Source organism: Hyaena hyaena, unplaced genomic scaffold (genome assembly GCF_003009895.1).
Source record: "Hyaena hyaena isolate Hyena2069 unplaced genomic scaffold, ASM300989v1 scaffold_288, whole genome shotgun sequence".
Classification (NCBI taxonomy): Eukaryota; Metazoa; Chordata; class Mammalia; order Carnivora; family Hyaenidae; genus Hyaena; species Hyaena hyaena.
Window position 1 is genome coordinate 1,235,731 of NW_024080922.1, and position 27,307 is coordinate 1,263,037.

The window sequence follows — 27,307 nt, forward strand, 5'->3', positions numbered from 1 at the left end:
GGACAGGGCTGGGCAAGGAGCCGGGTACACGGTGCACCAGAACTAATTGATGGATGATTCACCGCTGAAGACACACGCCCCGGCCCGCTCTCGGGCCCAGGAGACGTCAGCAGGATCCCACCTCCCAGAGAAGGCCAGCATTCGCACAACGGAGCTCTGCGTGGTCTAAAACCAGCCTCACGCAGATCTTTAAATCCGAAGCAGCTGGGAGCCTTCGCCTCGACAGCGTTTCCCTCTCCGGGTCCAGGCGGCCCCCGAGCACCTGGGCGACCTGCACCGCCTCCCCTCGGCCGTCGGGGGGCAGTAGGCGGTGAGAAGGGATGCGCATGCTCCATGTGGGGCTTCGCGCTTCGCCTCCCCGACCGCCGAGTGACGGAAGCAAGTGCAGGCAGTTATGGGAAATGTGGTTTCCAAGCCTCGGGATTACTGGGATGCGCCCCTTGCCTGGGCCCAGAGCGGGACTTCAGCTCCCGACTGGCCTCCGGGCGCTGGAGGGGACACGAGAGAAGGGGGCGGGGCGAGTAAGAGGAAAGGTGGGCGGGCCGGGGGGGGGGGTGTAGGCCCAGCGGAGGGGGCGGGGCCTGGGCAGCGGAGCCGGCGCCGCCCGCTGTTGGAGGAACCTGAGGCGCGGGGCCGGGAGGCGTCAGGAGTCTGGACAGCGGCGGGCGCGAGGGCAGGCGTGCCCGGAGTGGTCGCGCGTGCGTCTGCCGCCGCCCCTCGGCCTTTCTCTTCGCAGGTCCCCTCCCTCTCCGCCGGGACGCGGGAGAGCCCGGCGCGCGGCGGGGGCGCGAGGTGGAGCCGGCGGGGGCGGCCAATGCGAAACTGGCTGGTGCTGCTGTGCCCTTGTGTGCTCGGGGCCGCGCTGCACCTCTGGCTGCGGCTGCGCTCCCCGCCGCCCGCCCGCGCCTCCGGGGCCGGCCCCGCAGGTGAGGTCCTGGGGCGCCGCGGGCCAAGCGGCCGTGAGGGGCGGGAGGCCGACTCCGAGCCCCCCGAGCGGCTTCCTCCGCGGAGCTCCGCCGGGAGTCCCGCAGGGTGGGGGGGACGGGCCGAACGCGACCGTACCCGGACGAGACATATGGTCCTTTTCATTTCGGGGCGTTAAATCCGGCAGACTTGAGGGCGCGTTTCTCAGTGCGTGTCCCCGCGGCTCCTCACCTCCCGCTTTCCTTTATGGGCACGGGACCGGCGTCCGCCACCGCGAGTCCTTCGTCTGTCCCCCAGGCCTGGTCGGAGCTGTCCGGCGCCTGCCTGCCGGCCCTCAGAGCAAAACCTTGTGTCCTTCAGCCGCGGGCGGCTGCTGCGTGCGCCCGGGCTCGGGGGCCGCGCCGCCTGCTTCCTCCCTAAGCGGTTGGACTTACTCGGTCAAGGCTTGGAGATCTTAGTGTCCTGGGCGATGCCTGTGCGTGTCTCAAAAGGCTGGGTTTTGCTTTTAACGGTAACTTTGCCTTAAGAGTATAGTGCATGTTGTTTTCTTTGAAAACTGTGATGTAAGTCGGTTCAACAAATCTGGACGTGAAGTAGGGCATGGCTGCGAGAGGAATTGTTCGGAGTTTGGCTCGCAGAGCCTACCAATGAAGTGTACGTGAAAATAGAAAATTCCCTAACGACATCCACTTGTTCTAAAACTTCTCTCTCGTGGGAGTGAAATCTTTGTTCTTGGTCATTTCACAGCCCAGTCGAATGCTTTGTCCGTAGTAAGGACCCAGTGGACTTTTTTTTTGTTGATGGGTTCTACCACCGTTTTTTGTTAATGGGTTTCCCTTTTTATCTTCCTTTTTAAGGGCTTGCCTTAGGACATATAAAGAAACCTAGAAGGCTGTTTTTAAAATGAGGTAATAGTTATTTTGTGTTCTCACTACTTGGGGAGTTTTTTTTTTTCTTACCACTTCTCCCCCCCCCGCCCCCCCAAAACAGCTGTTTCCTTATCCAAAAGTTTAAAGAATTAGAAATGAGTATTTGCAGTTCTGAGATGGGCCTTAACTTTTGAGGAGAAAGCATCGACAGTAATTGGGCAGCCCTCAAAGCAATCTGGTTGTTGGAATTGGAGTTCTTTTTTCTGGTAACAGTCTCTTAGAATCTTTTCCTATTAGACAAGCCACAAGCTCTTTGAAAAGGCTATTTGTGTGACTTGAATAGCATTAAAATACTGTTTAAATTCTTTAAGAAAAATAAAGTTGTTACAGGGCATTTAACCTGTTAACAGGTTGGGGTTTGGGGTTTTTTGGTTTGTTTGTTTTTTTAGTTTTTTTAAAGCCGATTTGAGGAAAGAGTGCCATAGATATAAAATACTTTCTTACATCTGTTAGGTTTGTGTTATACAAGTCTTTCCTTTTTTGTATGATGAGTGAGCACTACTAGGATTTACTTGCAGAACATTCTTGGGGTATTTATGCCCTTAACAGTCTTTTGGGGTTGAAGAAACAAGCAAGAAGTCTGCTTTCAAGCTTTTTTTTTTTTTAAGTTAATTTTTTATTTTGAGAGAGAGAACATGCAAGCAGGGGAGTGGCAGAAAGAGACAAAGAGAGGGAGACTCCCAAGCAGGCTCCACACCGTCATCACATAGGGCTCAAACCCACAAACTGAGATCATGACCTGAGCTGAAATCAGGAGTCCCATGCTTAACTGACTGAGCCACCCAGGCACCCCGTCAAGCTTTAAACTTAGTAAGCCAGCCTGGCAATTTCTTAGTTTAGCGAAGTTTTTTCCTGTCCCCATAGTGTTTGGATGATGTAATTATCTGCGGTGAAGTTAGACTCAGCTAGATGAAGAAGTCAATACTAGTTAACATAAATTAACTTTGACTTTAGATGGATATTGTGCATCTGGTTAGATGATAAATTAGGTGTTTTAATCTAAATGAAACCTGACAGACTCCTAACTTGTGCTTTTCAAAACTAAAAACAGCAGAAGCCTGTCGATTGCCAAAATTGCCAAAATTTCCTGCGGCTCTTTTTGTTGTGTTAACCACCAGGCTCAAACTAAAACATTTGCACATGTTTACATTTCAGCACCTATACCTTCAGCCTGAAGTGAGAGAGAAAACCCAAGATTTTGTTAAGGTTTCTTCCATCGAATTAATGTTTTAAGATTTGTTTGTGTTCTCTTCTGCCTCTTTGTCTTCAGCCTCATTAAATTGTGGTGGTATTTCTTTAGGAAGTATTTTTTTAAATGTTTTATTTATTTCTGAGAGAGACAGTGCAAGCAGGGGAGGGTCCGAGAGAGGGAGACACAGAATCCGAAACAGGCTCCAGGCTCTGAGCTAGCTGTCAGCACAGAGCTCGACGCGGGGCTCGAACCCACCAACCGCAAGATCATGACCTGAGCCTAAGCCGGTTGCTTAACCAGCTGAGCCATCCAGGCGCCCCAAATGTTTGTTTGTTTTTGAGAGAAAGCGAGCGTGGGGACGGGGGGGGGGGGGGGTGGCGGCGCAGAGTGAGGGGAAGACCGAGGATCTGAAGCAGGCTCTGTGTTGACAGCTGGGAGCCCAGTGTGGGGCTGGAAGTCCTGACGCATGAGATCATAACCTGAGCCAGCGTCAGCCGCTCAGCCAACTCAACGGACCGAGCCACCCAGGTGACCCGTGGCAGTATTTTTTTTTTTTTAAAGGGAGAGTTACCTTGCCTGAATATTAAAAAAGACAATATGATTTATAGTTGATTGAGCAAATATATGAGAGCCTACTCCGGCCCGCCCCTGTTTTAGTGTAGCATGACAACAGTAATCCAGATCAAGGCCCTGCTGTCATGCGGTTTACAAGTTAGAAGGCAAGATAGAACATAGAAAATAATTAGTAAATATCCTCAAGGATATGGATGAATGGAGTGATAAAAATAAAGTGGTCTAAGAGGCTAGAGAATGGTGTGCTACTTTTTTAAATAGAGAGGTCAGGGGACACCTCTTAGTTGAGGCAGGGACCTGAATGCAGTGTGGAAGTCCTATTAGTACCTAGTACTTTTTTAACATAGTGGCTCATGTTAAACAGCTGAAATACAGTCACCAACCATTGAAGAGAAGAAGGTCTCTGATGAAATGAGGAAACTGGAAGCCTATGGATACAAGGCATGTCTAATAGAACATAATTCATTTGGGGTAATGCCTTAGCAGGAATTATTTAACAGCAAATTTAGAGAAATGATGAGACAAAGAAGGCTCCTCTTTCTGGGGTGTTTGGAGAGAAAGAAACCAAAGGGAAAGGAAAGCATAAATGTTCAATAGTTGCTTGAACATAGAGTGCTGGGTCAGGCGCTGGATGCGCGGTCCCAGCTCGGAGGTCCTCACAGTCTCTGGAACTGAAACAGACATGGAGCAAGTAGAAGGCCAAAGACAAAGTGCGCTTGCTTTGCAGTTTTGCCTGGTGCTGGTTCATCCAAAATTATCCCTGTATGTTAATCTCGTCTCCATGCTTCAGTGTCCTTATTTATAAAATGATGATCTCATAGGGGTATTGTGAAGATTCAGTTAGTAAAAGACCCAGAAAAGCGCCTGATTCATAGTAAACACTGCATGAATTTTAGACAAGAGGAGTAGGATAGTGGGGGCTGGTTCCTGGGCTAGTGAGCTGCTTGGGGAGGTTTCTGCAATTGGCGAGAGCACGCTGATTATCTTCATCAGTAGATCTGTGGTGAATTTCTATGTTTCCCTCATTTTCAAGATTTCTGCTCATTTGTGATTGATTCGTCTGAGAGCGTACATGTGAGAACGGAAATTTTGGTTTGAGGTTTAAGAATCCTTGGGCCTAGGGGCACCTGGGTAGCTCACTGGGTTGAGCGTCCGACTTCGGCTCAGGTCATGATCTCACAGTTCGGTTCATGCGTTCAAGCCCCGTGTTGGGCTCTGTGCTGACAGCTCAGAACCTGGAGCCTGCTTCAGATTCTGTGTCTCCCTCTCTCTCTGACCCTCCCCTCTTGTGCGAGCTCTCTCTCTCAAAAGTAAAGGAACATTAAAAAAAAAAACACATTAAAATATCCTTGGGCCTACTTTAAACAGTTTTGAAGTCAACCTCTCTTGGTCTTTTTTTTTTTTTTTAATTTTTTTTTAACGTTTATTTATTTTTGAGACAGAGACACAGAGCACGAGCTGGGAAGGGACAGAGAGAGAGGGAGACACAGAATCTGAAGACAGGCTCCAGGCTCTGGGCTGTCAGCACAGAGCCCGATGTGGGGCTCCAACCCATGGACCCCGAGATCACCACCTGAGCCGAAGTCGGGCGCTTAACCGACTGAGCCACCCAGGCACCCCCAACCTCTCTTGGTCTTGAATAAACGTTTAGATGTCCACTCCAAATGCAGAGCCTAGCAGATTGCAGACCCTCACGTATTAGAGAAGAGAAATGTCGTCCTCAGGGAGACTGTGGGGTTTGAATGATTCCTGACACGAAGATTTGTTTATTGCTGTATATCTACCACCTAGAACAGTGAACATAAGAGAGGTGCTTAGTAATTAGAAGGAATGAATCAAGAGAATAAAACTGGGAGAGTATTCATGAATTTGTCACCTGTAGATCTTCTGTTCAAATTCAATGATGACCTTATGATTTCAAATTTTGTCTTATAAAAGCAAACCAAGTTCTTTGTAGAAAAAATTGAAATTCTTTTTTAAAAGAAAACAGGAAAAATGATCTGTATTACAGTTTTTGAATGCACATACTTACAGTGCATAGTATAAAGTATGGTCCCCTGTCATTCTTTTGTGGCTGTCCAGTTTTCCAGCCACCATCTATGAAAGAGACTGTCCTTTCCCCATTGTATATTCTTGCCTCCTTTGTCGTAGATTAATTGACCATATAATTGTGGATTTATTTCTGGGCTCTATTCCATTGATCTGTGTGTCAGTTTTTATGCCCAAACCACACTGTTCTGGTTACTGTGTCTTTACAATATAGTTTGAAATCAGGGAGCATAATACTTCCAGTTTTTTGTTTTTTGGTTTTTTTCACCTATGACTCCACCCACCTCCCTCTGGCAACCACCAGTCTGTTCTCTGTATTTAAGAGTGTGCTTTGGGGCACCTGGGTGGCTCAGGTGGTTGAGCACCCAACTTCAGCTCAGGTCATGGTTTCATGGTTCATGAATTCGAGCCCCACATCGGGCTCTCTGCTGTCAGTGCAGAGCCCACTTCGAATCCTCTGTCCCCTTCTGTTTCTTCCCCTTCTCCACTCGCATTCTCTCTCTCTCTCTCAAAAATACACACTTAAAAAAAAAAGAGTCTTCTTTTTCATTTGCCTCTTTTTTATTTATTTCATCATTTGTTTTGTTTCTTAAATTCCAAACATGAATGAAATCATACGGCATTCATCTTTCTCAGACTTATTTCACTTAGCCTCTTGGTCCATCCATGCTGTCACACATGGTAAGAACTCCTCCTTTATGGCAGAGTAACGTTCCATTGTGTATATATATCACATCTTTATCCATTCATCTGTGGATGGACACTTGGGCTGCTTCCATATCTGGCTACCGTAAATAATGCAGCAATAAATGTAGGGGCGCATCTGTCCTTTAGTCATGCTGATTTGATTTGCAAACACTGAACCACTCTTGCATCCTTGGAATAAATCCCACTTGGTTGTGGTGAAAGATATTTTTCTGTTGTATTGTTAGTTTGCTGATATTTTGTTGAGATTTTTTGCATCTGTGTTCATCAGAGACATTGGCCTGTAGTTTTCTTTTTTTGTAGTGATTTTATCTGGTTTGGGTATCAGAGTAATGCTGGCCTTGGAGAATAAATTTGAAAACTTTCTTTCCTCTTCAGTTTTGGAGAGTAGTTTGAGAAGAATAGATATTAACTTGAAAGGTTTGTTAGAATTTACCTGTGAAGCCATCTGGTCCTGGACTTTGTTGGTTTTTTGGTTACTGATTCAATTTCATTGCTGGTAATTGGTCTGCTCAAAGTTTCTTTTTCTTACTGATTCAGTTTTGGAAGGTTATATGTTCTAGGAAATTATCTGTTTCTTCTAGGTTGTCTACTTTGTTGGAAATGCCTTTTCATAACATGTTCTTATAATCCTTTGTATATCTGTGGTGTTAGTGGCTATTTCTCCTGAAATAGCCTGATGTGAGCTGAAATTGAGTCAGATACTTAACTGACTGAGCCACCCAGGTGCCCCAATAGGATTGGTTTCTTAATTTCTTTTCTTTGATAGTTCATTTTTAGTATATAGAACTGCTGCTGATTTTTGTAGATTGATGGTCTATCCTGAAACTTTACTGAATTTGTTTATTATTTCTAACAGATTTTTTGGTTGAGTCTTTAGAAAACTATTTTTCAATATATGTGGGAGTAGAAGGTTTAAAAAAAATTTTTTTAATGTTCATTGATTTTTGAGAGAGAGAGCACGAGTTGGGGAGGGGCAGAGAGAGAGGGGGAGACACAGAATCTGAAGCAGGCTCCAGGCTCTGAGCTGTCAGCACAGAGCCCGACGCGGGGCTGAAACCCACAAACTGAGATCATGACCTGAGCCGAAGTCAGATGCTTAACCGACCGAGCCACCCAGGAGCCCCAGGAAGTAGAAGGTTTTTTTTAAGGGCCACAATCTACCATGTACTTCCCTTCTGCAAAGAAGGGAGAAATGCATGTGAACAGAAGTAGTTCAACACCAGCAGCTTAGACCTGGATTCAAAGCAGCAGAGAGAGGTGGGATGAGATCAAAAAGTAGTTTGCTACCATAAGCCATGGGATTTTCACATGCCTTTATTCTTTATCTTTATTATTTACTTATTTATTTTTAGAAAAATCTTGTCTGGTCGTGATATGAAGAAACCAGGAATAAACTGTTGGGACAGCCCTGGAGTTTTTTGTTTTCTTTCTTTGTATTTTAAGTTTTTATTATGAAAAGTTTAAGACATACCCCGAAGTAGAAGATTATAACGATTATTATGTACTCCTACACCTACTTGTAGCCTCTTCTTCCCACAGCTTTATTTGGAAGCAAATCACAGATTAACTTATGCTTTCCATAAATATCTTAGTATATTTATGGAAAGATAGACTTTTAAAAAGCATAACTACAAAACCATCATCACAATTAGGAAAATTAATGATGCTTTCCAATATCAAGTGTTCAAGATTTCCCAACTGTCTTTTTTTTTTTTTTTTTTTTTTTTTAATTTCAGTAGAGTTAACATAGATGCAGTGTTATATTAGTTTTGGGTCTACAGTACAGCAATTGAGCACCTCCGTATGGTACTCAGTGCTCACCATTTGGAAGCGCCTGTCATGGTCCAGTGAAAGATAAGATTCTGAATTGAAGCCAAAGGTAGAATTAATGAGAAAGGGATAGATTTGAGATGTTTTTCTTGAAGACTTTGTCATCAAGAACAGGTGAAATTATGTTTCGTGTAATCCATTTCTCTAGGATTTGATCATCTACCAAAAATGAGGTGGTGATATTTGGCCTTTAAAGGGCTGTTTTAGTGCTTTTGTGATTTTACTTTTGTGCAACAACCTTGTTTTCTGATGATGTCAGGTAAGTGAGGCATTTAGGCTAAACGTGATTTTACTCTCCTATAGCTTGTAATCTTTCCGGAAGACATTTTGAAACAGATGAAAAATAGACTCTCCAAAGAGTTTTTGGTATCGGTTTTTTTCTAGTTAGGAAACTGAGGCAGAAGGGATTTAAATACCTTGTTATTAATGCCAGGCAGCTTGTTGGTTGTGGAATCAATGTCCGATATGTCTGGTTAGGAAATTCACCTCATTTCTGTCACTAAAATGTACTATCAGTATTTCTCTGTGAAAAAGTAGGGGGTAAAAATTTGCATAAGCATTTAAACAGTTCTCCGAATTCAGACTCATTTAGAGTTAGTTCAGCAGTGGATACAACTTTCAGCATACAGTTACATGTATCTGAGGAAGAATGTTCCTGGGCCATGAATTTTAAAAAATGAACGCACTAACCAGCATTTCCAGTGATCTGCTTATCACTAATTCACCACTTGAACTGGTGTTGCCAATAAAAGATCAGAATTTAGTATCAGATGTGCTACATCAAGCTGTGTTGTTAATAGAACAGTGATAAAGAATGGAGTAGGGGAGCCTTGGTTAAGTGTCTAACTTCGGCTCAGGTCATGATCCCACAGTTCTTGAGTTCAAGCCCCATGTCAGGCTCTGTGCTGACAGCTCAGAGCCTGGAACCTGCTTTGGATTCTGTATCTTCTCTCTCTGCCCCTCCTGCACTTGTGCTCGCGCGCTCTCCCCCCCTATCAATAAAAACATTTTAAAATTTAAAAAAAATGGAGTTTAATTGCCTGGGATTAAACCTTAGCCTAGGATTTACTAGCTTTTTGACTTAGCAGAGGTTACTGAATTCTCTTTGCCTCTTTCTTTATCTGTTTAATAAGGAGCCAGCCCCACCTACCTCATGGGTTGTGAGCATTAAAATATTTGTCTGGGGGCATCTGGGAGGCTCATTCAGTTAAGCATCTGACTCTTGATTTCGGTCAGGTTATAATCTCACACGCAGTTCATGGTTTTGGGCCCTGCGTTGGGCTCAGCGCTGACAGCACAGAACCTACTTGGGATTCTCTTTCTCCCTCTCTCTGCCCCCCCTCCCTCCTTCTCTCTCTCAAAAAATGAATAAACTTAAATGATACTCTGTATATAGTACTTAGTACATTATAGATGTTCAATAAATGTCTATTATAAGCAAGCTTAGGCTAAGAAGATTTGGATTTACATTAAAGGTAAATTCTTGCCTTTAAAAAGAATTCATTTTAGTACAGGATTCACAGTAGGCAAAATAACAAATATCTCTATTCCATTTAGATTGAATTTTTTTTTAAGAAACATATATCTATTGTGGAAAATAAGGTGTCTACACAAAAATTCCTGTACTCCTAGAATTGTTACAATGTAATATCCTTAAAGTATCCTATTTTCTGTCCCCCACGTTTTCTTTGTATTATTTTTGATTGGTCCTTTGAAAAAACAGCAACATGTTTTTGTTGCCTTTTGACTAACTACCTAGGTCCTATGGCATATAAAAACATTGCACTTAATGTAGTAAAGATCGCTGGCCTTCAATAATTTATTTTTGGGAAATTTTGGATCAGTTCCCACCACTGGAGAAAGAGATGAAATGGATCCCTCATCAGAGCTATATATAAGCTTGTAACCCTCCAGCTTTGAAACGGGTGACAAAAAACAAAGTATCTTTCCCAGCTGTCTTCTTTCCAAGGACAATTTCTTTTTATGTGGTCCTGCCCATTAGACCTTACGGCAGTAAAAAAAAAAAAAAAAAAAAAAAGAGCCTTTCGTATGACTTGTCACTTGACTGTTTTTTGCCTTGCTGGAAATACGGCCTTCCTCTTTCATTCTTTGGAATATTTAGTAAGTGATAACAAGATTTGCTGGCTGTAGAATTTATTGGTGTTAATAAGTGTTCTGATACTTGCCTGCATTCATGTCCCAAAGTTATTAACTGATGTTAACGTAGGCTGTCACCTTTGAAAGCACACCTTTGTTGTGGTTCTTGCTCTTAGTCCCCGTTGAGTGCCTACTATTTTGGTACCAGACCAGGACCTTTATACACATTATTTCATTTAATTTTTTAAAAAATTTGTTAACATTTTTATTTATTATTGAGATACAGAGACAGAGCATGAGCAGGGGAGGGGCAGAGAGAGGCGGAGACACAGAATCTGAAGCAGACTCCAGGCTCTGACTAGCTGTCAGCACAGAGCCCAACATGGGGCTCAAACTCACAAACCATGAGATCATGGGCCGAAGTTGGATGCTTAACCGACTAAACCACCCAGGTGCCCCTATCTCATTTAATTGTACAACACCTCTGTGAGAAGTATTACTACACCCTTTTGTAGTGAAGGAAACTGAGGCTCAAGAAGCTCAATAACTTTTCAGGGTGCCTGGTTGGCTCAGTGGAGCATGCAACTTGTGATGTCAGGGTCATGAGCCCCATGTTGGGAGTATAGAAATTTAAGTATTTAAGTATAGAGATTACTTAAAAAAATAAAATCTCTAATAAAAAAGAAAGAAGTTAAATAGGTTTTGTAGGTCATAAAAAAGAGCCAGGATTCTGCCTGTGGCCTAACGGACTCTTACTGCCTACTTTCACATGGCTTATGCCACGGCGCCTTTCCAAACCGATTCTCATGCCTTTCCAAAGCAATTCTCACCATGAACATCTTCCTAGCTTTAAAGAATTTATGGACTTATGTGAGCATAATACATCCAGATGTGTGGAAGACAAAAAGACTACACCAAAAATGTTATGAGTGGTTATCTGGATGGTACGTCTGTGGGTCCTTTTTAAATTTTTTCTTTGGGGCGCCTGGTTGGTTCAGTTGGTTAAGTGCCCAACTTCAGCTCAGGTCATGATCTCACGGTTCCCCAGTTTGAGGGCAACAGCTCAGAGTCTGGAGCCTGCTTCGGATTCTGTGTCTCCCTCTCTCTCTGCCCCTCCCCTGCTCATGCTCTGTCTCTCTTTCTCTCAAAAATAAACATTAAAAAAAAAACAAACCAATTTTCTTCTTTGTATTCCTCTTTATTTTTCTACACACACAAACATACGTTCTTCTGTAATAAAATTTTTATGTTACATGGTGAACTTTGTAATTGAGACAGGACATTTCTAATTCATTGTTGCTTATTTCTAGATCAATTGGCCTTATTTCCTCCATGGAAATCTAGTCACTATGATGTCGTAGTTGGTGTGTTGTCAGCTCGCAATAACCATGAACTTCGAAATGTGATAAGAAGCACCTGGCTGAAGCATCTAATACAACATCCATCATTAAGTCAACGGTAGGTGTTCTTCATCGGCACCTTGCCCGAGTTACTAAGTAAGAGTTCTGAAAAACCTCTTTGGGGACAGTCAGAGATATTAATTTAGGACTGTGACATTTCTCCCTAGAAGAAACAGCCATTTCATTTTCCCTTCCCTCCATGTAACTGAGGGATTCACAAAAGGAATTTTTTTTAATGTTTATTTATTTTTGGGAGACAGAGCAAGTGTGCACATGGGCAAGGAGGGGCAGAGAGAGGAGGAGGGAGGCAGAGGATCCCAAGGGGGCTCAGAGCTGTCAGCACAGAGCCAAATACGGGGCTCGAACTTACAAACCACAAGATCGTGGCCTGAGCTGATGTTGGACGCTTCACCCACTGAGTCACCCAGGTGCCCCCACAAAAGGAAATTGAACCAAGGTTCTTAGCCAAAAGGTAGTTGGGGGAGACTATATTCAGTGGTTAACATAGGTACTATTTATAGATACCTAGTTTGTTTTATTTTGCTTTGTTTCTGCTTTACTTTAGAACAGTAATTTTTTTTTTAGAACAGTAATTGTAAAAGGCTCTAGTCCAGAATAGTCCTCTGCTTAGATCTGTTTGTGTGTAAATATGCTTTTCACTAACTTCACAGGACACGCTTAATTTTTTCCTGCTCTGTAGTATTGAGTCATGTGGTCTGCGGTGTGTGTGTTGTATGCCACGCTGTTTCTCCTGACCACCCTTCGGGGATGACCTTTGGTAGCACATCTGCTATTGATATTAGATGGCTTAGTTGTTGGTTAGGAGCCCAAGGCTTCGTCTTCTAGGTGAGATCAGCCTCTGAGGGTTACATTGCAAGGGGCTTGTGGAAGAGAAATGTGGGAGATTGAACCTTTGGTTATGTGAGGACCCTGAGGTGATGGGCAGTTCTGGAAGGCTCTCTCAGGCTTGCATGAAGCTGGCGTTTTCATGGCTGAGTAGCTGTAGGACTGCAGAATTTTCTTGTCATCCGTAGTGAACATCGATAGATTTCTTACCTTATGCATAGCCGCTTTCATTCTTTTCCAAGCCTGGTTTCTTTTCGTTCATGTTTTCTTTTCTTTCCTTTCCTCCCCTCCCCTCCCCTCCCCCCTCTCTCTCTCTCTCTTTCTTTCTTTCTTCTTTTTTCAAATAGTTTATTGTCAAGTTGGTTTCCATATAACACCCAGTGCTCATCCCCACAAGTGCCCTCCTCCATGCCTGTCTCCCCCCTCACCCCCCCCCACATCCATCAGTCCTCAATTTGTTCTCAGTATTAAAGAGTCTCTCGTGGTTTGTCTCTCTCCCTCTCCCCCACTATGATAATAGAACCCATCACCCAGCAAATGAAAGGCCTCAGACCTTCCTCTGAAACCTGTACTTCCTGCGAGGTCTTTCACTTCTCAGAAAATAATGACCCCTCTACAAGGCAAAAAAAATCCTGGTGATTGTGTTATAAATGAGGGAGTAAGTCCCCCTCGTGGGTATTTTTTTTTTAAATTTTTTTACTACTTTATTTATTTTTGAGACAGAGACAGAGCATGAGTGGGGGAGGGTCAGACAGAGAGGGAGACACTGAATCTGAAACAGGCTCCGAGCTATCAGCACAGCACCCGACGCGGGGCTCAAACCCACAAACCAGAAGATCATAACCCGAGCCAAAGTCAGATGCTTAACTGATTGAGCCACCCAGGTGCCCCCCTCTCATGGGTTTTTAAGGAACACTCCAGCATGACCACGAAAGTTCCACTGGGAGAGGCATATGAAATTAGATTTATTTTTTTTATAATGATGACTTTATTTTTATTTATTTTTTAAGCTTATTTATTTTGAGAGAGAGAGAGAGAGACAGTGAGTTGGGGAGGGGCAGGAAGAGAGAAGTCCCAAGCAGGTTCTGCATTGTTAACACGGAGCCCAAGGTGGGGCTTGAACTCACGAACCATGAGATCGTGACTTGAGCCGAACGAAATGAAGAGTCGGAGCCTCAACCAAGTGAACCATCCAGGCGCCCCTGTACTCTTATTTTAAATCCTCATTGTTTGTGAATGGTGTTCTGCCTTAATTCGTCATCAGTAAAAGAAAGTGCTTGCATTTCTATGGCTGTGACTTACTTTCAAATCTTGCATTTCACTGAAGGAGCCAGACTCCACATATATTTCCAGGACCTTGTTTAATTACAAGCCTTTGTAATAAAATAAATAAGTTGTCAACTTCAGAAGTGTTTACTAAGTATCTTCTTTATTCAGGAAGTGTACTGTCTGTGGTAGAATATAAAGATAGTGACAGTATAGCCTGGGTCTTTATGGGGGAAGTTTGTAATAGTGTAATAAAATGTTATATGTGCTGTCATATAAATAGATAGAAAACAGCCCAGAGTGTTTGGGAACCCCCAAACAGCTCCATGTAAGTGGAGCACGTAGGGGAGGGGGTCGGGTAAGTGAAGGATGAAGTGCTAGGAAGGAAAGAGGGGCGGAGAGACAGGGATGATGAGGTAAAGAGAGGAGGAAGGGTGTCGAACCAAGGGGTAGGCAGTGGCCTGGTCATGCAGAACAGCTGTGGGGACAGGCTGAGGGGCCGAACTAAAGCATGACCTTTGAAGAAAATGACGTCAGTAGACAGGAGGAGGAGGATTGCTAGCTATTAACTTAGTAATGAAATCATCAGTCAAGATGAAAAATACTAGATGAGAAGAGCAGGTGTCTTGGGGAGAGAAGTTCAGCTGTGGATAATGTCGAGTTTGTGGCAGCTGTTGGCAGTGGTGTGCTAAGAAATGTTGACAAGCTGGCCTTCTGAAAAATAAGTATGTTTATGCATATGTCTGTGTTTACTATGAGTTTCATTGATATAAAGGATGTATACACATGTGACATATGATAACTTATATGGTACTCTTTATGATAAATTTCGTGCAGCCAGCAGATTCTCCTTTCATTGAATTAGACTGTCATTGTTTTAGACTTTTGTATCTGTAACTGACTTATGTGTGCAGTTGACAAAAGAGTGTAGTTCTGATGTAAATGTTCTTAGTCAATTGAGTCCACGGCTTCTTTGCTGAATAGGTTTTGAACAGTGGAAGAGTATTTCCTCAGTTTTTTTGTACCATTCAAATAGAATGTCTACCGATGTGTCACTGTTTTTAATTTTTATGTACTTATTTTTAATTCAAATATAGTTAACATACAATGTTATATTAGTTTCATGTGTATGATAGGGTGATTCAACAATTCCATACATTACTCAGTACTCACGATAAAAGTGCTCTTTTTTAAAAAAAATTTTGGGGCGCCTGGTGTCTCAGTTGGTTAAGCATCCTCCCCTGCTCCTGCTACCTCTCTCTCAGAGATAAAACATTAAAAATTAAAAAAAGATTTTAAGTTTACTTATTTTGAGACGGGGTGCAGAGAGGGGGAGAGAGAGAGGATCTCTGGATCACCAGCACAGAGCCCGATGCAGGACTCAAACTTAGAAACTGTGAGATCATGATCTGAGCTGAAACTAGGAGTCGGATGCTTAACCAACTGAGCCACCCAGGCGCCCCACAATAAGTGTGTCCTTCACCTATTTCACCCATCGCTCCTCCCCACCTTGCCTCTGGTAACCACCAGTTTGTTCTCTCTAGTTAAGAGTCTGGTTTGTCTTTCTCTGACTTATTTCACTTAGCATTATACTGTCTACATCCATCCATGTTTTTGCAAATGGCAAGACTTCATTCTTCTTTATGACTCAGTAATAACTGCATTGTATATCTATACCTCTTCCTGATCCGTGCATCTAGCAGTGGGCACCTGAGTTGTTTCCATGGACTGACTACCGTAAGCAATGCTGCAGTAAACCTAGGGATGCACATAGCTTTTCAAATTAGTGTTTTGGTTTTCTCTGGGTAAATAGCCAATAGTGGAATTACTGGATCATATGGTAATTCTGTCTTTAATTCTTTGAGGACCCTCCACACAGTGGCTGCACCAGTTTGCATTCCCACCAGCAGTGCACAAGGGCTTCCTTTTCTACACATGCTTACCAGTGCTTGTTATTTCTTATCTTTTGGTACTGGCCATTCCGACAAGGTGTGACATGATATCTCATTGTAGTTTTGGTTTGCATTTCTGTGATCATGAGTGATGTTGAGCATCTTTTCATGTATCTGTTGGCCATCTGGATGTCTTCTTTGGGAAAATATTCATGTCTTCTGACTATTTTTAATTGGATTAGTTTTTTGGTGTTGAGTTGTACAAGTTCTTTATATATTCTGAATACTATTCCCTTATTGGATATGTCATTTACAAATATCTTTTCCCATTTAGTAGGTTGCCTTTAGTTTTATTGATTATTTCCTTCACAGTGCAGAAGCTTTTTATTTTGGTGTAGTCCCAGTAGTTTAATTTTGCTTTTATTTCCTTTGCTTGAGGAGACAGATCTAGAAAAGTATTTCTGTGGCCAGTGTCAGAGAAATTATTGCCCTTGTTTGCTTCTAGGAGTTTTAGGGTTTCAGGTTTCACATTTAGGTCTTTAATCCATTTTGAGTTTATTTTTGTGTGTGGTACAAGAGAGTGGTCCAGTTCATTCTTTTGTATGTAGCTGTCCAGTTTTGCCAGCACCATTTGTTGAAGAGACTGTCTTTTCCCATTGGATGTTCTTGCCTCTTTTGTCATAGATTAATTGACCATATAATTGTGGGTTTAGTTCTGGGCTCTCTATCTTATTCCGTTGATCTATGCAGACATGGCCCATATTTAAGTTTAATCTGCATTAATTTTTCCTCCAACATTTACTGTTTTCCCTTCCCATCACTTAAAGTCAACGAAACAATAAATAAAACCCTTATTTATAGTGTTTGCTAGCTTCCATAGTGTAAATATTCTCACTGTGATGACTTTCAGCCAACTAATGCAACATCTCTGAACATGAGTTGGGGAAGGTATGCATTAGCACACCATTATAATTCTACCACATGGATATAATAGATAAAAATAACCTGGGGCGCCTGGGTGTCAGTCGGTTAAGCATCTGACTTCGGCTTAGGTCATTATCTCATGGTTTGTGAGTTCAAGCCCCTCATTGCGCTCTGTGCTGACAGCTTAGAGCCAGGAGCCTGCTTTGGATTCTGTGTCTCCCTCTGTTCTATACTCTTCCTCTGCTCATGCTTTATCTCTCTTTCTCTCAAAAATAAATAAACATTGAAAAAAATTTTAAAAAATAACCTCAAAAGCATAGATAGTAGTGAAATAATTAAGAAATGATTAACTGGAATGTTTTCTTTGTTTTTTATGTAATGTATTTAATTGTAAGTTTATGTAATCTAATAAGGCTGGTCTTTTTTTTTTTTTTTTACTGTTTTGTTTATTAGACAGCGTGAGCAGGGGAGGGTCAGAGAGAGACACAGAGGAGACACAGGATCTGAAGCAGGCTCCAGGCTCTGAGCTAGCTCTCAGCACAGAGCCCAACGTGGGGCTCGAACCCACAAACTGTGAGATCATGACCTGAGCCGAAGTCGGATGCTTAACCGACTGAGCCACCCAGGTGCCCCAATAAAGGCCGGTCTTAATAACCAGCCCACAGAATTCCCCAAAATTTAGCAGGTAGCTCTCTCAAGCCAGTAGGCGCTCAAGCCCCAGCACACAGCTGTCACCTGTGGGCCATCTAGGTGAAGATGTCCAATGAATATAGGGATCTTTTGCTTAGAAGATGGGTCCAAACTAGAGACGTTAATTCAGAAATCATTCTTAAGCTAGTTGAAGCCTTGAGAATAAATGGTGTCCAGGGAGAGCAAGCAAAAAGTGTGAGAAGAGACACAAGAGCAAAGCCCCCCTTTAATATCTCCCCTAATGGACAAGCTGGGGAAGAAGAGCCAGTGAGGGGACCGAGCAGGCCATATCACAGAGGGAAAAGAGCCCTGCTCAGAGACCAGCACCATAGGTTGAAGGGTTGAAAAGCGTCTGTTGATTTAGCAGCAAATCAGTGGTTACATTGGGGTAAACATCTCAGCTAAGTGGTGGGTATTGAAGCTGAAATCTCTGTTTTGTAAAATGAGTAAGACATGACACATTAGAGCCTGCAACTTCAGTTAATTCCTTTATAGGACTTTGCTGTAAAGGAAAGGGTAGAGCCAAGGAAGGCACGGTAGGCACACAGAAATTAAATCAAGACTTCATGGGGGTGCCTGCGGGGCTCTGTTGTCTAAGCGTCCAACTTCAGCTCAGGTCATGATGTCATAGTTCATGAGTTTGAGTCCCATGTTGGGCTCTGTGCTGACAGCTCAGAGCCTGGAGCCTGCTTCGGATTCTGTGTCTCCCTCTCTCTCTGCCCTTCCCCCACTAATGCTGTCTCTGTCAAGAATTAAAAAAATTTTTTTTTAATTAAGAAAAAAGACTTCATCGTATTTATAATGTGTAGGGAAGGAGCCATATGTTACAGGTAACCAGCCAAAAAAGGTACAGGAGAGGAGAGGACCTCCACTTGTGTAGACAGACTGATCTGGAGCAGAAGGAATACCTTCTGAAATCGAAGGAAGCAAGTGAAGGAGATTGCAGACAGAGATACGTTTGTAGGTCGAGGCATGAGAAATGGGCTTTACTGTAGTTCGCTTTTAACTGGTATGAGCATCTGCTGGCGGCCAGGACGACACACTCACACTCGCTTTAAACCAGCACCAAGGTAGAGGCTTGCACAGAAGTCATCTGTGGCTGGCGACTTTTGGTTTTGCTGGCTCTTTTGCTGGACTAGGAAAGGAAAGTTGGAATGAATCATCATTAATACTTGTGTCTCAAAGCAAAAGCTCTGAAATGGGTGTGAGGAAATCTGCATGTGCAACGTAAAGATCAGGAGCTGATGTTAATGCCAACGCCTCTCTCAGTGTGCTTGTCAAGTTCATAATAGGTGCTCGTGGCTGCGAGGTGCCCGTGGAAGACCGCGAAGACCCTTACTCCTGCCGACTGCTCAACATCACGAATCCAGGTGAGTTGCCTTTTTCCTTAGCCCTGTGACCCCAACGTACAAGTCTGGTGATGACGAAAAGCTGCTAAGCTCCATGGCCCACTGGTCGGTTTTTAGCAGACTAAACTTCAGCTTTCATCCAAATGTAGCTTTCATCCTTTTTGACAGTTGACTGATAACTGTTGGTATCTGTGAGGAGTCTTTAGAGATGTACATAATTTCAGGATCCAGGAGAGTTTGCTGTTCAGTATGATGCAGATGCGTCCCTCCAGAGATTCCTTACACCTAGATAAGTCCTGAATAACTGAACCTTGAACTTGGAGATAACTGCTCACTCACTGTCTCATCAAGTTGGAGTAATGTTGATACAAATACTGTGAATCGGATTTCTCTTAGGATTATTGCCTAAACTTATGTAAAAGAAGCAAATAGTACAAAATTTTAAATATGAGTAATATTTTGCATTCCTTATAGTTAAAGATTTGTGGGAGGTCGATTGAGGAGGAAGAGAGATGGTACTGATTCGATTTCCTCTGTTACTAGGAGACTGATTTTAGGAAATTGCTGATTGTAATAACCATTTATCTTTCTTTTTCCACATTTCCTATTATGTTCAGCTGTGTTTCTAAGGAAGATTAAACTTTTCAGCTTTAAATGTGCTGATTAGACTTCTGGTATTTTGAGATTTGTCAAACCTATATGATTATATACACCTAGCTTTTGGGGTTGATGCATGGCTCTGCCACTATCTGTGACCTTGGGTGAGTCATTTAAATCCCCAGGCCTCTGTATTGTAACCCATAATGCCAAATAATGCCACATGATTACATAGTACAGTTATGAAGATGGGACGTGGCCCATGGGATGTGATCAGAAAGGCTTACTCTGTGTAGCGTGCTTCTCTCTTATCAGTATTACATACAGTTGCTCAGTGTTACTGGAAGTGATTTCAAGTACTTTTGTCTTTTAAAAAAAATATTTTTTAATGTCATATTTATTTCTGCGAGACAGAAAGAAACATTGTGAACAGGGGAGGGTCAGAGAGAGAAGGAGACACAGAATCTGAAGCAGGCCCCAGGCTCTGAGGTGTCGGCACAGAGCCTGACGCGGGGCTCGACCCCATGAACCGTGAGATCATGACCTGAGCCAAAGTCGGACGCTTAACCGACTGAGCCATCCAGGCACCCCAAGTACTTTTGTCTTATGACATCACAAATATTTTAAATTACCCAACACGAAATAGGAATTTTGGAATTTGCAGAGCAAGACTATATTTTCTCATTATTTATGACTGCATTAGGTACTGTTTTTAATATCCCTATTTATCCAGCCTTTCTTAATAGACACTGTGATAATATTCCTCTGTGGCATTTGGACATATATATGCACACCTGTGTATATAAAAACTTACTAAAGTCGTTTTGATAATCTAGATGTGTCTGAAAACTTCATTTTTAAATTTCAAAATAAGTTTGGTTTTGTTCCTTGGAAGCAGCTGTATTTCTGGAGAATTTTTTTTTTAATTACTGCCATTTGTGAGTTACAAGATTATACTTGTTTGGTTGTATAAAACTCCTTTTCTCATTACGTCTTAGTTTTGAACCAGGAAATTGAAGCATTCAGTCTTTCTGAAGACACCTCATCAGGGGTTTCTGAGGACCAGGTTGTCAGCGTGAGCTTCCGAGTTCTCTACCCGATTGTTATTACCAGCCTCGGGGTGTTTTATGATGCCAGCGATGTGGGTTTCCAGAGGAACATCACGGTCAGGCTTTATCAGGCAGAACAAGAGGTATGCACTGTGATTTTTACAAGATTTTCCCCATTTTTCTTTCTAAAAAATACCAGCTTTTCCCTTATGGCATTTAGTAGGTTGGGAGACTCCATAATTCCATCTGGTTGGAAGACTTCCCTTACTAATTGGATACATGCTAGTGTAATATATTAATATGCTGGTTTGGGAAGAGAATACCAATGGAGAATAAATATGTTGTATCTAGAAAAGAAAAAAAATTGGACTAGATTAGAAATTCCAACCTAAAATCCCCTAAAGCCTAAGGAATTATAAAAGTTGATAATGAATGTAGGAACTTTGGGACTCTAAGGTGTAAGCGAGTATTATTGTCTCTGTTCCAACCCTAGACGCCTATCGCTAGAATGCAAGGCTGACAGCTGCTCCAAACGTCTTTTGTAAGGAGGATGTAGAGGGAATGAAAGCTTAAAACAACTGGGCTTATTATTACTCCGTTACTGATACGTGGGGAAATCTGATTTGTTCACAGAGCACATCTGAAGTATATCAGCAAGAAATTGTATTTGAAAAGATAAACCTGTGGGTCTTAAACTATAGAAATCTTGGAGGAGTTCTACAGTGAGCACCCGTATACCTACCTAATTTGTATAGTAGTTAACATTTTGACTAGTTTTGCCTATTGTGGGGTTTTATATGTAAATAGAATCAAAAGGTACTCTCCTGTGTAAGGCTTCTTTCACTCAACCTGTTTTTGTAACCCATCCATGTTCTTGTATGTATTAGTGAATTTTCCCTTTTCTTTTACTTTTTTTTTTAAGTGAGATCTATGCCCAGTGTGGGGCTTGGACTCACAAACCTCAGGTCAAGAGGACATAATCTACCAACTGAGCCAGCCAGCGCCCTTTCCCTTTTTTTTTTTTTTTTTTTTTTTTTTTTTTTGGCTGAGTTGTATTCCAGCAGTATGTTTATGCGTTCTCCTGATAGTCAGCATATAGAATGTTTCCTGTGTTCTTGCTCTTTATTCTGTTAGTGGGATGAATTACATTTATTCATTTTGAAATGTTAAACCTACCTCCTATTTGTCTTGGTCATGATATATCTTTTTTTTTTTTTTTTAATGCTGCTAGAAATTGTGTTTCTTGAGGACAGCTTGTAGTTGGTCTTCCTTTCAAATCCAGTCTGTGAATCTCTACTTTTTTACATGAAGTGTTTATCCATTTACATTTAACGCAATTATTGAAGTGGCTGGATTTCTGTTTTTCATTTTGCTATTAGTTTTCAGTTTGTTCCACTGTTTTTACCTTTGTTCTTCTTTTCCTGCCTTCTTTGGGTTTGAGTATTTTTTAAAATTCCATTTTAATCTCTCTGTTGTGCTTTCAGCTACAGCTCTTTGTATGGGGTGTGTGTGTGGTTGACAGAAAGATTACGATATACATCCTAAATTTTTCATTTTTCTGAAAATTGATGCTGTACCCTTTCATGTCAAATATAAGAAGAATGTTACAGCTTTTGCTTTAAACAGCCAAATGTGTATGAAAGTAATTTAGAGAAGGTATAGTCTTTTAGATTTGCCCACACAGACATCTACCATTTCCGGTGCTCTTCATTCCTTCCTGAATATTGAGGTTTCCTGAACACACAAATTTACTGGTAATGAATTTGCCTAGTTTTCCTTTTTCTGAAAATGTTTTTATTTTGCCTTTATTCTGTCCCCCGCCCCTCCTTTTTTTCTTAAGGAATATTTTCTGATATAAAAATTCTGGGTTGATTTTTTTTTTTTTCTCTTAAGTATTTTTAAGATGTCCCTTCAACATTTCCTGGCCTCCACTGTTTCGGGTGAGAAGCCAGCTAGCCTTCCTATTGCTCCCGGGGATGATACATGGGATGTGGTTTTTGCTTGCTTTTCCTGGCTGCTTGGAAAATTTTCTCTTTATACTTGGTTTTAAGCAGCTTGATTGTGTTGTACTTTGGTGTGGCGTTTTCTTTGTGTCTATTCAGCTCAGGGTTTGCCAACTTTCTTGAATCTGTAAGTTTGTCTTTTACCAAATTTGGGAAACCTTCAGCTATTATTTCTTCAAAAAAGTTTGCTCAGCCGCATTTTCTCCACTCATTCCGAATTTCAATTTCATGTCTATTAGACCTTTTGGCATTGTTGTCCAGATCATGAGACTGTCTGTGCACATTTAAATAAATGTTTTTTTCTTTTTTTCATATTCAGTCATTTCCATCAATCTGTATTCAGATTCACTGACTCTTCCACCATCTCAAATCTGTTCAAACTCGTCAGTGAATTTATTTTCGATATTGTACTTCTCAGTTCCAGAATTTCCCTTCAATTCTCTTTCGTCGTTTTATTTCTCTAAAATTTCCTGTGTTTATTCATTTTGAACATATTTTCTTTGCAGCTTTGACCTTAGTTATAATAATGGCTTTAAAATCCCGTCTGTTTATTCTCGTATTTGAATCATGTTGAAGTCTGTCTTTATCGATTATCATCTTTTCTCTTGAGCATGGATAACAGTTTTGTGGTGTATCTTATATCAAGTAATTTTGGATTATATCCTAGATATTGTGAATAATTCATTGCAGGGTCTCTGGATCTTATTATATTCCATGAAGAGTATCGATGTTTTGTTTGTTTTCGGCAGGCAGCTACATTGGCTGAGAGAGACTTTAGACTTTTTCTCCCTCGCAGTGGGCAGCAGCTGAAATCTCTGTTCAGTTCTTCGGGACTTTGGTGCGCTACTTGGATTCCGCTTTGAATGTGGATGTCATGAGTCAGTCATGGATTTGGGCAGAATTTATGTAAAGAATTTAGGACTCTCTCTTTTTGACCCTTTCCTTTTGGGGATTTTTCTCACTTTGTAGCTGATGTGTTTGCCCCAACTCTGTCCTTGGATATTTTTCAACCAGAATAATGGCAGGTTTTAATTAAAATTTCTGGTTGCCCCCACAAGGTGTGCCTTCAGATGAAGAAAATCATTTTTTAAATGTGCTGTTCTTTTCTTCCTAGTATTGATTTTCCTTCAGTTTCAGCCTATTCACATTCCAGTGCCTTCAGAGCATCTTTTTTCTGTTTTGTCCAGTGTTCATAATTGTTATCTATAGAAGAATTGTTATCTGTAGAAGAACTCAGGTTTTTTAGGCCTCATGAAGCTTATTTTTGTATTACTGTGAATGGTAATTGTTACTAACAGATACAGTGTTAGAGAGCAACTAGTAAATATGTAAATCAATTTAAGCTTAAATTTTTTTTTTTGCTTTTTCTAAAGAATCCTTTTTCTAAATTCCTGCTTTTTCTAAAGAATCTGTAGTTGGTGAATGTGCTTAATTACATAAATGTAAGCAGGAGGGAACAAATCTACCAATGATTCCAGCCATTATAACTACAGTGAGAGAGCTTTATGAAATGACTCAGGTATGGGAGTTTGTGTTTTATTGTGGTTAAAAGCTCCACTGACACAAAAACTCAAACATGTAACTAAAACAACAGGTCTCTGGATTCCACTGTTATCCTGATCTAGAAATTAGGATTACTCTTGAATCTTTTTTTTTTAATGTTTTTAAAATGTATTTGAGAGACACCGTGAGTCGGGGAGGGGCAGAGAGAGAGGGAGACACAGGATCTGAAGCAGGTACCGGGCTCTGAGCTGCCAGCACAGAGCCCAATGCGGGGCTCGAACTCACAAACCTCGAGATCATGAACTGAGCTGAAGTCAGATGCTTATCTGAGCCATCCAAGCTGTCCCTCTTCGTGTTTTAGAACTTCATGACAGCTTTTGTTATCTTAAATATCTATTTGATAACCACGATTGCATTGGAAAATGCAATGTCTAAATGACAGGAGACCCGTATTAACCATGGCTGGGGCCGTCAAGGATTACACCGACCAAGACAGAAGATGTTTGCAAACTTGCTGCAGATGCACTAACATGAACTCTTTTCTTTTTGTTTTTTCTCCCCCCTATTTCTTGCCTTCTCCTCCCCTCTGCATTTGTAGGAGGCCCTCTTCGTGGCCCGTTTTAGTCCTCCGAGCTGTGGTGTGCAGGTGAACAAGCTGTGGTACAAGCCCGTGGAGCAGTTCATCTTGCCCGAGGTATGCGGGGTAACGAAGAGGCTGTGGTACCGGCTTGGTCCTTCGTAGGCCAGGGTTACGTTCTACAGAGACAGGTGCTCAGTTTTCTGTTGCACGAGGAGCGTAGGTGAGGCTACCGCAGCGTGTGCGTACTGAGACGTGGTTCTCTGCACCCGACTGCCACAGAGCCCCAGGAGTTGCCAGACCACACTCTTTGGAAAGCACTGTATGTTACCATGGTTTATTTAGCAGAGTAGGGAACTGCATGACTGTTTTAATGCCAAACGATAGTAATAGGTACGGCCTGATGGAAATACCAGATGCAGACACCAATTAAAGAAGTCAGGTAGTTTCCTTATCTAAAGATGGGGATGGTGAGTGCAGACAGGATAACTGCAGAGAGATCGGCCACGTTTCCAAGATGAATAAAGCTCCCCAGGAACTTGTATGAAAAGAGGTGTCCCCTTCTAGATCCTTCCAGGTCCAGTTTTAAGTTCATGTGTTCTAGAGAGCCCGTCACCCGCCTGCCAGTCGCCCTCATCAGTCCTGCAGCGAAGCCACGGTCGAGCTGCGGAGCATTGTGTGCTTGGGCGTGACCAGATCCCTCATCCATCAGCCTCAGCCTTTCCAGGCGGGGTCAGTCTGCTCTGAGGCCATTCCTCAGTGCTTTGGAACCACATTGGGAATCGGGTTCCCAGGCATCTCTGGGAATCACTTTAGATCTCCTGGAGAGTTCATGCTGCAACATCAAAGCCGAGCTAAAACGCGGAAGCTAGACAGCAGACTAACCAAGAGACATCTTCTTACCGCTGGTCTTGTGGTTCGGTTTACTTGTGCAGCACATCTCTCAGTACACTGTGGGGCTTTGCAGTGAAGAACAGGTGGTTGAAACTCTGTGTTAATTCTGTAGATGTGAAAAGATCGCCTTCATTTTGCCCGTATATGAACTTCCGCTTAAAAACATTTTAAATGAAAGTGAAACTAAAACGCACTGGGAAAAAGTTTCCAGTTTCTCAGTGTTATGCAGAAACCTATAGCGAACATCCTTATGCTCCTTACTCTTTGGTGTACGTAACTGGTTATTTCCTTAGCATAAGTTGCTGGTTTGGACTTTATACACATTTTTAAGATACACGATTTCTTTCTGGAGGGCAGCTTAGCAGTTTGTATTCGTTTGAGTGATGAGCATTATGTGAGAGTGCCTGTTTTCGTGGTCCTTGTATTCCTTTTAGTTTCATATATGAACTTTTTTCTTTGTTACATGAAGTATGTACCATCAAAGGCATCTTCTTGTTAAGAGGAGTGGCTTAGCTGTGTAGCATTGGCTACGAGTTGGATCTCAGCTTTTGAAGGAAGCCATTCTGTGTTTTGTTTGTTTATTTTAATTTTTAAAAATATTTCTGTTTATTTTTGAGGGAGCACAAGCAGGGGAGAGGGAGGGGGACAGAAGATCCAAAGCGGGTTTTGTGCTGATAGGCTGACAGCAGCAAGCCTGATGTGGGACTCAAACTCACTAACCACAAGATCATGACCTGAGCCTAAGCCAAGAGTAGGAAGCTTAACCAACTGAGCCACCCAGACACCCCTGACCCCTTCCTCTTAAAGAGTTTCTAAATCTCGCCACCATCAACATTTTGAGCCAGATTAATTCTTTGTTGTGGGCACTTTCCTCTTCATGAAAGGAATATCAGGCTCCTCACGTACAGCATGGAGCCTGCTTGGGATTCTCTCTCTCCCTCTTTCTCTGCTCCTCCCCTGCATGCACTGTCTCTGTCTCTCTCAAAATAAATAAACTTTTTAAAAAAAGAGGAAGGAGTCACAGTGTGATGCAAAGAGGCAGAAAATAAGCTTTAATACTTCAGGCTAATCAGTTTTATGGAGTCTGGCCCATTATCTTGGTCAGCTGGAAAGAATTAGGGATTTTGATTAGTCCACAAAAATTAATTACTTTCCATTAGAATGTCCTTGTTCTTCGGAAATACATGTTGAAGTACTTAGAGGTGAAATGTCACGATGTCCACGTTTTGCTTTCAAGTTTTTCAACAACAAGCAAGAACAGAAAAGTATGTGTGTAAACAGAGGTAAAGCAGAGGTGACCAAATGTTGACACTTGGTGGGTCTAGGTGATTTGGGTGTTATATTCAACTTTTCTGTAGCTTTGAAGTTTTCAAAATAAGAACTGGTTCAAGGTCAGGATGGTGAGCTAGCAGTAGGTAATAACGTCAGGATGGTGAGTGGCCATCTTAGTTAAGATTTTTCATGCCCATGGCCTGGTGATCTTTATGTCACTTTAAGCTTCAAGCTAAATTGACTTTTTGTTTTTCATTACTCCTAAGTAATACTTTTTCTTTTAAGGGGCGCCTGGGTGGCTTAGTCAGTTAAGCGTCCGACTTTTGCTTAGGTCATGGTCTCGCAGTTCGTGGGTTCGGACCACGCGTCAGGCTCTGTGCTGACAGCTAGCTCAGAGCCTGGAGCCTGTTTCAGTCTGTGACTCCCTCTCTCTCTGACCTTCCCCTGCTCAAGCTGTCTCTCTCTCTCTCCTAGAAATAAATAAAACATTAAAAAAAAAGAGTCTATTTAAAAAAAATAAATAAATAAATAAAAACATGCAGTTCTTTAACAGAGGCCATACCTCGTGGTAAGGAGGTAGGATTGTGGATGATTGTTTTCTTTTTGTGTCTTTTTTAAATGTTCTGTAATAAATATGTATTAGCTTTATAAAAACAAAACACTCTTTAAAAACTCTGTCCTTTTCCACAAACTCCCATTTTTGTTGAAACCATATTTAATTGTGCGTAGATACTCATTTCTGT

At 42.1% G+C, this 27,307-nt stretch overlaps 1 protein-coding gene across 1 annotated transcript in view; it reads left to right on the plus strand.

Moving 5' to 3' along the window:
- The first annotated feature begins 641 nt into the window (after nt 1-641).
- The window catches only part of B3GALNT2 (beta-1,3-N-acetylgalactosaminyltransferase 2), a 48,678-nt gene continuing 22,012 nt past the window's right edge, over nt 642-27,307 (plus strand). The window contains exons 1-5 of the mRNA XM_039247160.1: nt 642-926; nt 11,613-11,760; nt 18,590-18,690; nt 20,265-20,458; nt 24,420-24,515. Of these exons, the coding sequence (XP_039103091.1) occupies nt 815-926; nt 11,613-11,760; nt 18,590-18,690; nt 20,265-20,458; nt 24,420-24,515 (651 nt within the window). The 5' untranslated portion in view covers nt 642-814. The remainder of the gene's footprint in view (nt 927-11,612; nt 11,761-18,589; nt 18,691-20,264; nt 20,459-24,419; nt 24,516-27,307) is intronic.